Below are 13,642 nucleotides of genomic sequence, written 5' to 3'. Positions count from 1 at the left end.
AGTTTGATTTGGTGACTGTACCTTGTAGGTCATGAGGTCAGCGAGTAGCATCACATGACGATGGTCAATACTCATTCCGTGACTCACCATCGTATACTCAATCTGCTCAATAATTGTACGCCTGTCAAAACAAAACGCAAATATTTTACACTCGAACTCAATAAACAACAGAGTCAACAAAACAAAACAAACATACCATTGCTTTACTTCGTCCTTCGGATGGGACGTAAAGCCGTTGGTCCCATGTGTTGTGTAACACATATAAAAGAACCCAGTGCACTTTTCGAAAAGAGAAGGGGTTCGCCCTGGCTGTGGCTGCTGTATGCGCCGTAGCACCTTGTACACCATTATAAGGTGCTAAATAATTGGGTCTCAGAATTCATCACTGCAATAACTAGTCTTTTGCAAGGTTTGTATATACTCAGCGCCTTGAGTACCTTGTTTGGTAGATACGTGCACTAAATAATTAGACTTCGATATTTTTATTATTAAAAGCAGTCAAGTGGAAATACAAATGTAGATAAAAGAGATGAAAGTACACAGATACAAAATTAACTATAAACAAAAATGGTAAGCTTGTGGGAACAACCAAAAACATTTTAAAGAATTTTTTTTCAATAACTTACCGCGCTGCTTCTATACCTAATGTCTTCTCCATTTCATACGTGTTGTTTGACGTTGTTGAAGTTCCTTTCACACCTAAAATTAAATTTAACAAATTGATTTTTAGAAGAGTTTATTCCGAAAATTAATAATAATTATAACAGTGGCCTCTTATATAGCACTCAAATCTGTCACTCAGTGACGCTCATGGCGCTCCAACGATATTTCCTTGGGTCACTGGGCCATTTATTTCAATCCTTGAACCATCTCAGCTCTCTTGGGAGTATACAGTCTGTGCTGCCAAACATGTAGCGCACCAAGCTTAATCAGTCACAAGAACCATCTCTGCCCTCACAGGTACCCATCATTTACCCCTGGGTGATGAGAAGCAATTATAATTATAGTGCAATTATAGTGCACAATTGTCACGACTGGGATTCGAACCAGAATTTGAGTCAATCAATCAACCGCAGAGACAGCAAGGGTCCGCGGCGCTTATCTCCTATGTCCACGTCCTACAGCCTCATGCCACATGTGGTCGATTTTGCTAGGCCGGCCAAGTTGTTGGGCCCAGGATGATCGAGGGCGGCCTCTAGGTCTCTTCTATCCAGGAGCTGGTGCTATGCCTCCCCTGGAGAATTTGAGTCCGATGCACTAATCCCGTCACCGCAACATGCATATTCATTACACAAAGTGGGACCGAACCTGGGACATGAAAGATAATGTTTAAGTGTCTCACCCCTTGTTGCTACCACCGCTTGTAGATTGTCGCCCTCGACCAGCAGCTTGTAAAGAGTTTTACTGCCTTTTTCGTCAATGTGTATTACAGCACGAGAAACACTTGCTATACCCTAGGAAGATATAAAACACATTTGTAGCAAGATTGAAAAAAAGTGTGGAATTTGTTGCAAACAAAGCAACAAATCATGGGGTGTAGTTTTTCTTTTCAATTGAAAGTTTGCAGAAATTGTTGAACTTAATCACAAAATCTATTAAAGGCAAAGTACACCCTTGGTGTTAGGAACTATTCAATCGTTTTAATCTTGTAGAAATGTAGATATACATAAACTTTCATGCGAAGACTTCCTAAATTTTTTCATAGATATTGCAGAAAAATTTGATGCGGTTATGTCGACGTGCTGGAAGAATAATCCACAGTAGGAATACACAATCTGAGGAAAACTGTGGGACATAAAAACAAACTGTTTACATAGCCACATTACCTCATAGTGAATGTTTCTCAAAATGCTTTATTTTATCGACGGCTGCTGTAGGCTTTTAACAAAAAGTTTTATTTTGCGTTAATTTTAAGAGTGATTACCGAATTGTAAACCTTCCCTTGAAATCAGATCCAGATACCTTACCTGAATGACGACATCGGTGAGATTATTCTTGAGAAACTGCAAAGCATAGTACATTGAACTCTTACTAGTCTCCTGTGGGGTCACTGTTAGCATACTGGATGATATCACTTGCACGTTCTGAAAAAAAACCACAATCACACCAAGATTTGTTTAAATTTTTTTTTTCTTTTTACACACCCAACAGCAAAAATATTCCCAATAGATGGGTTGCAATACGCGTCATTGACCACTATCTTTGATGTAAAACAATGGAAAAGTGCACGCGTGTACGCGCTGCTCGTGACCCTTAGTCAATGGTAGCTCTTCACGCGTGCACAATAGACCTTATGCATTGACGTCATCCAGCCGCCATCTTAGTGGAAAAACAGTGACGAAACAATCGAAACGCACAGATTTGTACGCGCGGCGCACAGAATTGGCCAATAAACAACCTCCTTTTGACCTCTAGGTGAGGGCGCCCTACTGAAATGACGTCATGTGCATAAGGTCTATTGATCAAATATTGCGGTTAAACGCCTCTTGCAATCCATCTGTAGCAGAATGATTAGGAAACGAGAGTAGGTGTGCAGTTACTCATAGGTGAACAAAGAAAATATTACTTGAATCTTACCTGTGGTTTAACCTTGAGTCTTGAGGCACATATGGACATACTGACCGAGTCAACGTTTACTTCAAGCTGTCGACAAAAGATATAACAATCAATCAAACAAATCTAATTATACTTTTGGGAGATCTGGGTTAGACTTCATAAAGCTTGCTAAGCTGACATTTTCTGCTTAGAGCGGCCATTCAAAGAGTTTCTAGTTGTAGAAATACCACATAGCAAATTGAGTGATGACAAGTCCTTCACACTTGTTAGTGTAATAACATAACAATTCTGTATTTAGGCCTGAAACTTACCGGAAATGTTCACAAAAATGAGAATATAAGTTTTTGTTTCCAAAAATTGTGAATTTTGTTTTATGAGCGATGATCTCTTTCTCTCTCTCATGGTTGCTTGAGTTCTTTTTCAAGAATATTTTATGGCCGAAGGAGATTTTTATCAAAATCCTGAAGTCAGGAAAAAAAAACACATGCATGAAATACATGTATGTATTTACCTTTAGTAGATTAATTCGATCCAGGTCTAGCTTAATGAGAATGAAGCAATCATCTGGGAGGAACACCTCTTCAATAAACTCAGACACCTGACAATCAAAACACAGTAGCAATCGTAAAACCAGTAACAAACATAGAGCAGTTAAACAAACTTAATGGCATTTAACTTCATGCCTGATGTGGTCGAGCAGTTTGCTGCCTCCGACTCAAGTTTTGATAACTGAGTGCATATATTGCTGTATTATATGTATACATGTAGATTTGACTGTGAATCTCCATTTGAAATGAGGTCGAATGTTAATTAATACTGATCCTGACATACACTCAAGGCTGGTATCTGGTAAATTTTGAGAGCTTCGAAGTGTGACGCCAGATGTTCATTGTGGGTGCACTTGGGTTCCCTACATTTCAACACTAAAGTTCAATTCCACAATTCTGACACAAGTTCGAGACAAGATTCGAACCCCTGCTCACAAAGTCGCCACGGACGTCTTACCTCTCCAAGTCTAGTCTTCTCCATCCGCCCCTTGACCAGCCTAGCGAAGTCGGCATTGTCCTCCACGTCAAGCAGGGCTGTGATGATTGGTGTGCTAATGTTCTTAGATGCGTTGATGATCTCTTTGATCCGGGGGACACCCAAGGTGATATGTGATATCGTGGTTAAAGAAAAATGCACCGGAAGGTTTGTAATTTGTTTCTGACCAGAGCCTCGCTGGAAGGGCTGCAGCAGCTCATGGAAATTTGATCCCCCTTTCCGGAGAAGATATTCTCTTTCAGGGTGGGTGAAACATATAAAAGTTACCAGGTCATAAGTAATCTCGTCATTCTCGGGAAAAGCATAAGTTGAGCATTTTTAAGTACTCGAACCTTATGATTCCTATTGAACAGGAGATGCAACTATATAGAATTTGAGGCATTGCATGGTTAATGAATATAAAAAGAAGAAAAAAAGTGTTCAAAATGGCAAAGGTTTCAAATCAAAATCAACAGAAAGTCTTGTAACTGTTTCAGAAAAAGATTTTTTTAATTTTGTTTAAAGGATATTCATGGAGGCAACTCCGGCAAAATGAAAGGTCTTGAGTGTCATCTGAGTGCCCGGTTCCCCGATGCTCTGGGCACCAACCGCACCTACCGCCGTGCCTGGCTCAATACGCGCCCTCATGTGCTTCAATCTGCACATGCTCAGAAACTCCTTTAGCTGGATTGGTGTGATGCGCTCCAGCTGGTACAAAACTGCAACGATCAAGAGCAACCAGATTCAAGGTTAAAGGCAGTGGACACTATTGGTAATTACCCAAAATAGTTATTATCATAAAATCTTACTTGATTACGAGTAATGGGGAGAGGTTGGTAGTTTAAAATATTGTGAGAAAAAGCTCCCTCTGAAGTGACGTAGAAAGAAATAATTGTCCATGAATTAGATTTTGATACCTCAGATTTGATTTGTATGATTCCGCCATTCCCTTTGATAAAACAAGTTAACCAATCAATAAAACGAGCCAAATAACAAAAAGTTGTTACCGTTTCTCTCTTTCTGTACTTCACTCAGTCCGCACTGGAACCGACTGGTCCGAATGTTCTCACAAACTTTGTCAATGTAATCCCTGCAAACCAAACAAAAAAATCAACATTTAAAAAAAGCTGACGAAGAAAGACATTCAAGAAACACGTTGCCTTGGATCGGACGAGTTGGTCTATAAAAAGCATTTGTAACCGTTTTTTAAAATAAAATACATATGGTTGGAACAATGTTTTAAAAGTAGAATACAATGATCCACACAAGTTTGCCTAGAAATTGGGTGGTTTTCTTTATACTGTGCGAACTAACACGGTCGTCCATTTATGGGAGTAAAAAATTTGGCTCCCATAAATGGCCGACCGAGTTAGTCGACGAGGTAAAAGGAAAACTGTGCAATATCGAGGCATGTTTGTGTGGATCATTGTATTCTACTTTTAAAACATCTTTCTACCCATGTGCATTTTATAACAAGCGGTTATAAACGCTTTACAAAGACCAACTCGACCGATCCAAGGCAACATGTTCCTTTAAGATCCTACTCTTCATCAGGTAGAGTTTTCTCCTTGGAGTTGTCTGCAAGAAATGTTCTCTCAATATTTGGCTCATACCAAAGCAAGTCTATTCCTTAAATCTCAACCCATTTAAAGGCAGTGGACACTATTGGTAATTATTTAAAATATTTATCATCATAAAACCTTTCTTGATTACGAGTAATGGGGAGAGACGGATGGTATAAAACATTGTGAGAAACAGCTCCCTCTGAAGTGACATAGTTTTTGAGAAAGAAGTAACTTTCCATGAATATGATTTCGAGACCTTAAGTTTAGAATTTAAGGTCTCGAAATCAAGCATCAGAAAGCACACAACTTTGTGTGACAAGGGTGTTTTTTTCTTTCATGATTATCTCGCAAATTCGACAACAGATTGAGCTCAAATTTTCACAGGTTGGTTATTTTATGCATATGACGAGATACACCAACTGTGAAGAGTAGTCTTTGACAATTACCAATAGTGTCCACTGTCTTTAAGATGTTCTGGCCATTACCCTCTCTCTCTGCATGTGTTATAGCTAGAAGCCTAGCTCTGAGTTCTTCCATTTTTTCTCCTTGAATAGAAACATGTCTAAAAAGCAGGAATATGATTTTCAGAAATGATAAATTTAAATGGTGAAGATACACCGTTTGATATCAAATATGTTTCTAACAAAATGTATAAAAATTACTTACTTGAGTTCTTGTCTGAATTCTGGACTGCACATCTGAAACTCTTTGGAGTTGATGATTTCATACGCTACAGATCGTAATGCACCACTACTCATTGTAAAACTACCACGATCTGAGAACTTACTCTGTGTCAAAAATAAAACAAATTCCAAGTTTAGGTCTTGCATTTCTCGTAAGTCCCATCCTCCTCTTTACCCTTAAGTGATGCAACACTCTATCAGAGTCAGCTTGTTTTTAACATCCATGAGGGCCAACCATTAGCCATTAACATCCCTCCCTCAAGCCACACCCCTCCCCTTCCTCAACCTGATGTGATATAGCACCAAATAGCCCTTCACATCCCACTCTCAAGCCCCACCCCTCCCTTACCCTGATGTGGTGCAGCACCCATTAGCCTTTTCCATCCCTCCCTCAAGCCCCACCCCTCCCCTTCCTCACCCTGATGTGGTGTAGCATCCATTAGCCCTTTACATCTCTCCCCAAGCTCCACCCCTCCCCTCCCTTAACCTGATGTTGTGTAGCACCCATTACATCCCTCCCTCATGCCCCACCCCTCCCCTCCCTCACCCTGATGTGGTGTAGCACTTTATCAAACTCAGCTTGCTGAGCTTCCATGAGGGTACACCATTAGCCCTTTACATATCTCCCCAAGCCCATCCCCACCCCTCCCTCACCCTGATGTGATGTAGCACCCTATCAAAATCAGCCGGCTTGTCCTTAGCTTCCATCATAGCTGGATCCAGTCCGTCGGCTCCATATACAAACTGGATGACGTCACTCATGGAGTTGCGCACAGTCGAGTCATAATGGGAGCACAGATCTTCCAAAGACTGTCAATAACAAAACAAAAATGAATAAATTAATGGTTTGGGCCAAAAATAAAAGAAGGCTGGACAGAGACATTTAGATTGAGTTCGGGCGGTGCGTTCTTGGATACTCAAGAACACACAGGATCACTGTTCATATAAACGATGATAATGTAGTGCCTTTTTGTTTGTTCTCGACTGATCCCTGCTGAAAGGTAGTGTGTGATGTTGTTCCGAGAGTATTGTTCCCAGGTCGTGTTCTCATCGTTCGGAGCGAGCAAATAGCGCACTCAGGCCAAGAACACACCGACAGAACTCACCCATAGTGTTTAGTGTTATTTCAGAGGGCACGAGGGCAGTCACTGTCAATAAGTCTTAATACAAAAGGCCCAATAGGTGACAGTATTTATCAGTTTCAAAAGGCTCAACAGAGGGCAGTATTTACCTTGACCAGCCTTCTCTGCATGTAGCCAGTCTCTGCAGTTTTAACAGCAGTATCCACCAGACCTAAATTAAAACAATTAAATATTAATTGAAATCTCTTATTCTCAATTTAATGAAAATTTCACTAAACTTCCATAGATTTTGGGTTACTTTTCAATCTGCCCCTTTTTTTTTTACCTAATGTTGCTTTTGCAAGAGCACTTGTTTATCCCCGATGCAAATTTAACATCTATTATATATTCGGTAACCACTGCCAAAACATAGGATTCGAACTGCCTTTAGCTAGCTACCGGCAATCTCAATACAGTGCTCAAATGAGGTTGATCTCTACTTACCTTCTCTTCCACCCATGGTGTGAAAGAAAAACTCAGTTGGCGTCAGACCAGTGTAGAAGCTATTCTTGACAAAACCTTTAGCTGCCGGGATTTTAGCTGAAAAGATGATTCAAACAAAGCAACCATTAGTTTCATCTCCATAAAATAAATCTAGTTTTGCAAGAAGATCCTTTCATACAGCAAAAATGAAAAAGTCTGAATTTATTTTATTTTTACGTAACGAGAAAGCTCCATTAAAGAAAGAAGCTAAAATCAAAACATCCTTTTCATCTGACAACTCACACCTGTTATCTCCATGTAATTCCTTTTCCAAACAGTGGACTAATAATTAGGTCATGCACAAACCAATGGTGCTGCTGAATGCCCCAGGCAAATTATCTGCTCATCCTTTGAGTTTAATGACCCAAGTAACTCAATGTAAACACACTCACTGAAAGGAATGTATACTTTCCGATTTTTCCTGGTCAAACTCGAAAACTCTTTAAAGAATGGAATACTTACAATGACGTTTGAAATGAGGTAGAGCCCGATCTTCAAATCCGTTGGGAATTCGGTGACCACTGATGGCCTGCTGACCCACACAAGCAATCATCTGGGAAATATTGATGAATGACCCTAAAAAATAAATTAAAAAATAAACACATCATTCAGAAATATCCAAATCAATCTGCCTTTTTTTTTTTTAACTTGTATCAGTTCAACATTGATGAGTAATCCTGAAAACAGATGAATACTGTGTCTAGTTGTCGAGAAAACAGCAAAATCAATGTTGTGGTATTTTCACAAAAACATTAAATCCATCCACACACAATAAGAGTCACCTGTGAAAGCTTCAGATGAATACAGAGTCTACTTGTTTACACAATACCTGTAATGGTATTTTCACAAGAACATCAAATCCATCCAGAAAGGTGACAGCTGGTACAATTGTATCTGTGGTCGCAGCATTCGCAGTGGGCACCCACCGCTCAGCAATCTGAGAATTAATTCATGCATGAATCGTTTCTCAGATACAATTGTTGTTTTGGTTCTTTAATCAAATTACTTCAGATGAAATGATCTCACAGGATGCTTGCTACCGTTACAATCTTTATAAGAAGTTTTACGACAAAGTAACAAATTTAAGTAATTTTGGAGTGATTTCCCGTTACCTTTTAGATCCACAGACGGCTATAGTTAGAGGACTGTTACACGAATCCTTTCTCAGATTCAAGTGTTGTTATTGTTTTTAATCAAACTAAATCAGAAGTAATTTCACATGATGCTTGCTACTATGACCATATTATATTATAAGTTTTGTGATGTCAGAGAAATAGATTCAAAGTGATTTCTAGCTACCTTTGGATCCACAGACTGCCATGGTGAGTGGACTATTACTCTTATGGAGTTCTTTTAGGCAAGCGTTTCCGGCGTGGTCTCGAATCACAGATAGCTCCTTTAAAATCATCGCCTGTCAGATTGAGAAAAATATTTGGAACTTTATACTAGAGTTAACTGGTCTGCAAAGGTGATTGTGAAAGGCGTTTAACTGGATAATTTGCCTACACAGATAAATATTAATAAATACAAATTTTAAATATAATACATGTGCATGTATGCATAGTTAATGTGAGGTGCCCAATCAAATGTTTCAAAAGACTTTAAGGTTTTTATGAATGAAATGGCCTTGCCCTCTCAGAGCTGACATTCCAGGTCTGTATGCAACAGACAACTTACCTCTAGTGTTTCTTCAGCCGTACAGCCCGCTTGAGTCTGTAAGTTTCCCTTCTCTAAATTACTGATATACTCGTCACACATGGAGTATCTAGAGTGTAAACATAAACAACAACAGTAAACAAGAATGGCGTGTCGATTTAAAACAAACACAAATGCTCTGCTGAAATCAATCTCATCATCCTGAGTTATCGCTCAGACAGCATTTCTTTAGTTTAAGCCATAATGACCTTGATGTATCTTTGGGTGTCTAGGGGCTTCTGGGGGACCGCAAGACCAATCCACACACCAAGTTTGATAAAGTAAGTCCTTCTTGAGAGCCTTCTTGGTGGTAGAGCAGAAAGCACTACCTCTCCAACTTTACGAAGGAATCATGGTTAATGGCAGTGGGTACTATTGGTAATTAGTCAAAATATCTATTAGCATAAACCTTACTTGGTAATGAGTAATGGGGAGAGGTTGGTAGTACAAAACATTGTGAGAAACGGCTCCCTCTGAAGTGGAGTAGTTTTTGAGAAAGAAGTAATTTTCAACAAACTTGATTTCGGGACCTCAGATTTAGAATTTGAGGTCTCGAAAACAAGCATCTGAAAGCACACAACTTTGCGTGACCATAGTGCAAAAAGGGTGTTTTTTAATATCTCGCAGCTTCGACGACCGATTGAGCTCAAATTTTCACAGGTTTGTTATTTTATGCATATGTTGAGATACACCAACTGTGAAGACTAGTCTTTGACAATTACCAATAGTGTCCAGTGTCTTTAAGTGTCTCGCTAAAAGGACACAAGATCACGACCGGGACTGGAACCCACACTCTGCTGATCAGAAACACCAGAGCTTGAGTCCAGTGCTCTGAACCGCTAGGCCATGACACGCCTCGGAGGTCTTCATTAATGTGTTCATTATTTTAACTCACCCTGCCTTGAGTAGATCCATCTTAGCACTCACTAACCCCGCCCCAGGAGTGACATCACCAATGCCGATGGAAAAACCACGATTACCTACAAAATGAAAACATAATCTAGCGTCACAAGAAGAATTACATCCTAACACAATGACACATAATTATTATAAGACAAAATATTATTATAAATAAAAAATGTAATAAATCAAGGATTTCTTGTAAGTGAACTTAATCACTGTAGCTGTCCTAGTACACAAGATCTAGTAATCAAATTGCCAATTGGCTTATTGTCAAAACGAAGGTTAAACAGCGACTTTCTACTGAGAAAAAATAAGCAGGATACCAGTCACACATGGTAAATATGACACGTTTTCTGGCCAATAACCTTAATCTGGTAAGCATTATTTTGATGTGCTTAGCAGCTACTGTTTGTGCTTAAGCAGCTCCATGATATTGGGTCCAAATCGAAACAGACAAACAAAACTAAGAAGCTGATTGGCTGTCACAACTTACTGAGGAAGTATGGGCACAGCCTGGCCAATCGACTCATAGCGTTGGCAGCGTAGGATTCCCCATAGTCCCTCAAGAGGATGTAGAAGATGTTATTCTTGGAGCCAGACCCAAGGACGCTCTTATCCATAGCTCCGCACATCAGCTGACTATTATGGATCACAACATCTGAAAAAAAGAAAAATAATAGCAAAAATCACAAATCTACTTAAATCATATATGACAATGTAGACAGCAAAATTAAACCCATATACATGTATGACCAGAGCACTGTCAAAGATTGAAAGTGTTTTGATCTTTTTTCAGAGGGAGGAAAACTGGAGGGCTTGGAGAAAACCTTGTGGCATAAGAGAACACCAACGCACAACTCTACTCAAATAGCCTTAGCGTGTTGTGGCAAGGCAGATAAGAACACCGGACTCCCGCTCTGGTGTTTCTGATCCGCAGAGTGTGGGTTCGAGTCAAAGTTGTGACACTTGTGTCCTTGAGCAAGACACCTAACTATTATTGCTACCCCTTTTGATGAGGTTAAAGCCAAAGGCCCCATGTGTTTCCAGTGTTTCAGGTTTGATCGGCAGCATTAAGTGCCATGGCGCCTATACATGGTGCTATAAAGGAATTTTCAAAGGGTAGCTCGACAAACCTTGCAGGAAAAAAACTCTGAGCACTTCGGTATGCCCTGACTGGGATGTGATTAAGCGCTACATAGAAACCCAGTATTATTATTGAACAAAGGCCACATTGGAGAGAAGTTGCGCTATACGCACTAGCCACCAATGCCACTCAAAACAATCAGCATGCAATGTACGCACAGTCGTCAATCTTAGTAAAGCAAATAATCAAGTGGAGCAAGTGTAGGAAATCGGGTTTTGACTATTAAGGATTAGAACTTACAGGAGTCGTTGTAGCAAAGGTCCAACCCAACGCCGCAATAATTCTTGGCTTTGCTTCGTAGATTCATAATAATTCCACAGGTGTCGTTGGGCTTGATGATAGTGCTGAAAATCTGCTTGCCAGTCCACAGACACCTCGGCTGGAAGTAGACAATTTCATCAAGGTTTAAATGCACTGGAAAGTATTGGTAATTACTCAAAATAATTGTTAAGCATTAAAACTTTCTTGGTAACGAGCATTGGAGAGCTGTTGATAGTATAAAACATTGTGAGAAACGGCTCCCTCTGAAGTAATGTAGCTTTTGAGAAAGAGGTAATTTCTCACTCAAATATTAAAAGACTTCATGCCAGAAGCCATTCTTAGGCATCTGAAAGTGCACAAATTTGTGCAACAAGGGCGTTTCTACTTTTATTATTCAGTGAGTTGCCTGTCGTGGCTGAGCAGTCTAGTTCACCGGAACCAAGCTTTGGAGCTGTCAGCAGCAGAGCTTGGGACTCGAATCCCGGACAGCACACTTGGGCCCCTGAGCAAGGCACTTAACCATAATTGCTTTGTCATGTTTGTGGTAAATTCTGCTGTACCAGCAAGGCTCCTAGTGGATGCCTAAATCCCTAAATGCACTGTGAAGAGGATAACCCTGTTTCAGCCCTAGGAGTAGGTGGGATTGTGCCCCTAGTGGCAATTGATTTGGGTCAACAGCCTAAATCAGTTAAGGGTAGCCCTCAACTTGAAGTGGCCGACTGGCCTTGTGAGTTGGGCGACAGCTCATAAAAAAAAAAATAATAATAATCGGAACTGTGAACTAAAAATTCCTCTGTAAGGTTTTAGGCTGTGTCCGAAACGACGACTGCGGCTACAGCTACGTCTAGATCAGCGCGTCTACCAGTGTTGAAGAATAGGCAGACGCGCGCGATCTAGCCGTAGCTGTAGCTGAAGTCGCCGTTTCGGACACGGCCTTACCTTGAGAATAGCTGGTGCGGGTAGTTTAATGGATAGGTTCTCATCATCCTGGGATAGCATACTGGCAATAATCTGACATGCTCTACTCCGATCAAAGAACACATCCTTCTGAGTCAACAGGTACGACCCTAAAAGACAAAAACAAATAACACTATTTTACAAGGCACCTTCAACAGAACATTTAGGATTTGCAAGGATAAAAACATCATTGTTAAATTTGAGTATTTCTGGAATTTTATATTAATTTTCTGAGATAAAAGGAGTATTTTTTGATGAGATTTGTTTCTTACCTGTGATGAAGTCTTGTATAGCAGCAATCAGCGGCTCGCCATTTCTTGGTGTGACCAAATTGGACTTGACCTTTTTATATAGAAAAAAATTAACAAAGATATTGACAAAATAGGGACACCGCTAATATAGGGCAAGATAGCTCTGTTGGTAGAGCGCTGGCACGTTAATCCGGAGGTCGTTGGTTCGAATCCCACTCTAGTCAACTCTTTGTTCAACCCCAAAAATCATTTGAAAATATCTGTGCATAACTTACACCAATCCCCCATGAGTATGAGTGCCTTTTTGAGGTCATTGAACCAATGTGAGTAAACAAACATATGTGAGTAACTTACAATCATGAGTTTGAGTACATATGTGAGTTAACTTAACTTATAACTCAAAGCAATGTGAATACAATTTCCAGTGAGTAAATACACCCATCATCCATGAGTATGAGTTCCTTTTTGAGGTCATTGAACCAATGTGAGTAAACAAACATATGTGAGTAACTTACAATCATGAGTTTGAGTACATATGTGAGTTAACTTAACTTATAACTCAAAGCAATGTGAATACAATTTCCAGTGAGTAAATACACCCATCATCCATGAGTATGAGTTCCTTTTTGAGGTCATTGAACCAATGTGAGTAAACAAACATATGTGAGTAACTTACAATCATGAGTTTGAGTACATATGTGAGTTAACTTAACTTATAACTCAAAGCAATGTGAATACAATTTCCAGTGAGTAAATACACCCATCATCCACGAGTATGAGTGCTTTTTTGAGTATTATGCAAGACTTGTGAGTAACTTACACCCATGAGTATGAGCGCCTCAGCTTTAGCCTCTTCAGTCTGTGGTAGATGTAAATTCATCTCGTCTCCGTCAAAGTCAGCATTGTAAGGAGTACAGACGCACTCATTGAAGCGGAAGGTCCGATGAGGCTTCACACGAGCCTAGAGGGAATAGTAAAGGTCAGGTAAACCTAAAAAACG

At 39.9% G+C, this 13,642-nt stretch overlaps 1 protein-coding gene across 2 annotated transcripts in view; it reads right to left on the bottom strand.

The window, feature by feature from the left end:
• Positions 1–13,642, bottom strand: part of LOC139953121 (DNA-directed RNA polymerase III subunit RPC1-like) — a 29,724-nt gene that overhangs the window by 4,049 nt on the left and 12,033 nt on the right. For both annotated transcript variants that reach the window (XM_071952537.1, XM_071952538.1), the window contains exons 15-36: positions 13,463–13,603; positions 12,664–12,733; positions 12,374–12,501; positions 11,414–11,552; positions 10,523–10,687; positions 10,022–10,106; positions 9,109–9,196; positions 8,731–8,842; positions 7,894–8,007; positions 7,393–7,488; positions 7,059–7,120; positions 6,482–6,637; positions 5,811–5,932; positions 4,587–4,669; positions 4,110–4,298; positions 3,562–3,713; positions 3,068–3,154; positions 2,578–2,643; positions 1,968–2,084; positions 1,343–1,454; positions 627–699; positions 22–121 (exon numbers count right to left, since the gene is read on the bottom strand). In XM_071952537.1, coding sequence (XP_071808638.1) covers positions 22–121; positions 627–699; positions 1,343–1,454; positions 1,968–2,084; positions 2,578–2,643; positions 3,068–3,154; positions 3,562–3,713; positions 4,110–4,298; positions 4,587–4,669; positions 5,811–5,932; positions 6,482–6,637; positions 7,059–7,120; positions 7,393–7,488; positions 7,894–8,007; positions 8,731–8,842; positions 9,109–9,196; positions 10,022–10,106; positions 10,523–10,687; positions 11,414–11,552; positions 12,374–12,501; positions 12,664–12,733; positions 13,463–13,603 — 2,457 coding nt within the window. The remainder of the gene's footprint in view (positions 1–21; positions 122–626; positions 700–1,342; positions 1,455–1,967; positions 2,085–2,577; positions 2,644–3,067; positions 3,155–3,561; positions 3,714–4,109; positions 4,299–4,586; positions 4,670–5,810; positions 5,933–6,481; positions 6,638–7,058; positions 7,121–7,392; positions 7,489–7,893; positions 8,008–8,730; positions 8,843–9,108; positions 9,197–10,021; positions 10,107–10,522; positions 10,688–11,413; positions 11,553–12,373; positions 12,502–12,663; positions 12,734–13,462; positions 13,604–13,642) is intronic.

This window comes from Asterias amurensis, chromosome 21 (genome assembly GCF_032118995.1).
Source record: "Asterias amurensis chromosome 21, ASM3211899v1".
Classification (NCBI taxonomy): Eukaryota; Metazoa; Echinodermata; class Asteroidea; order Forcipulatida; family Asteriidae; genus Asterias; species Asterias amurensis.
This window is presented reverse-complemented; position numbering and strand designations above follow the sequence as displayed.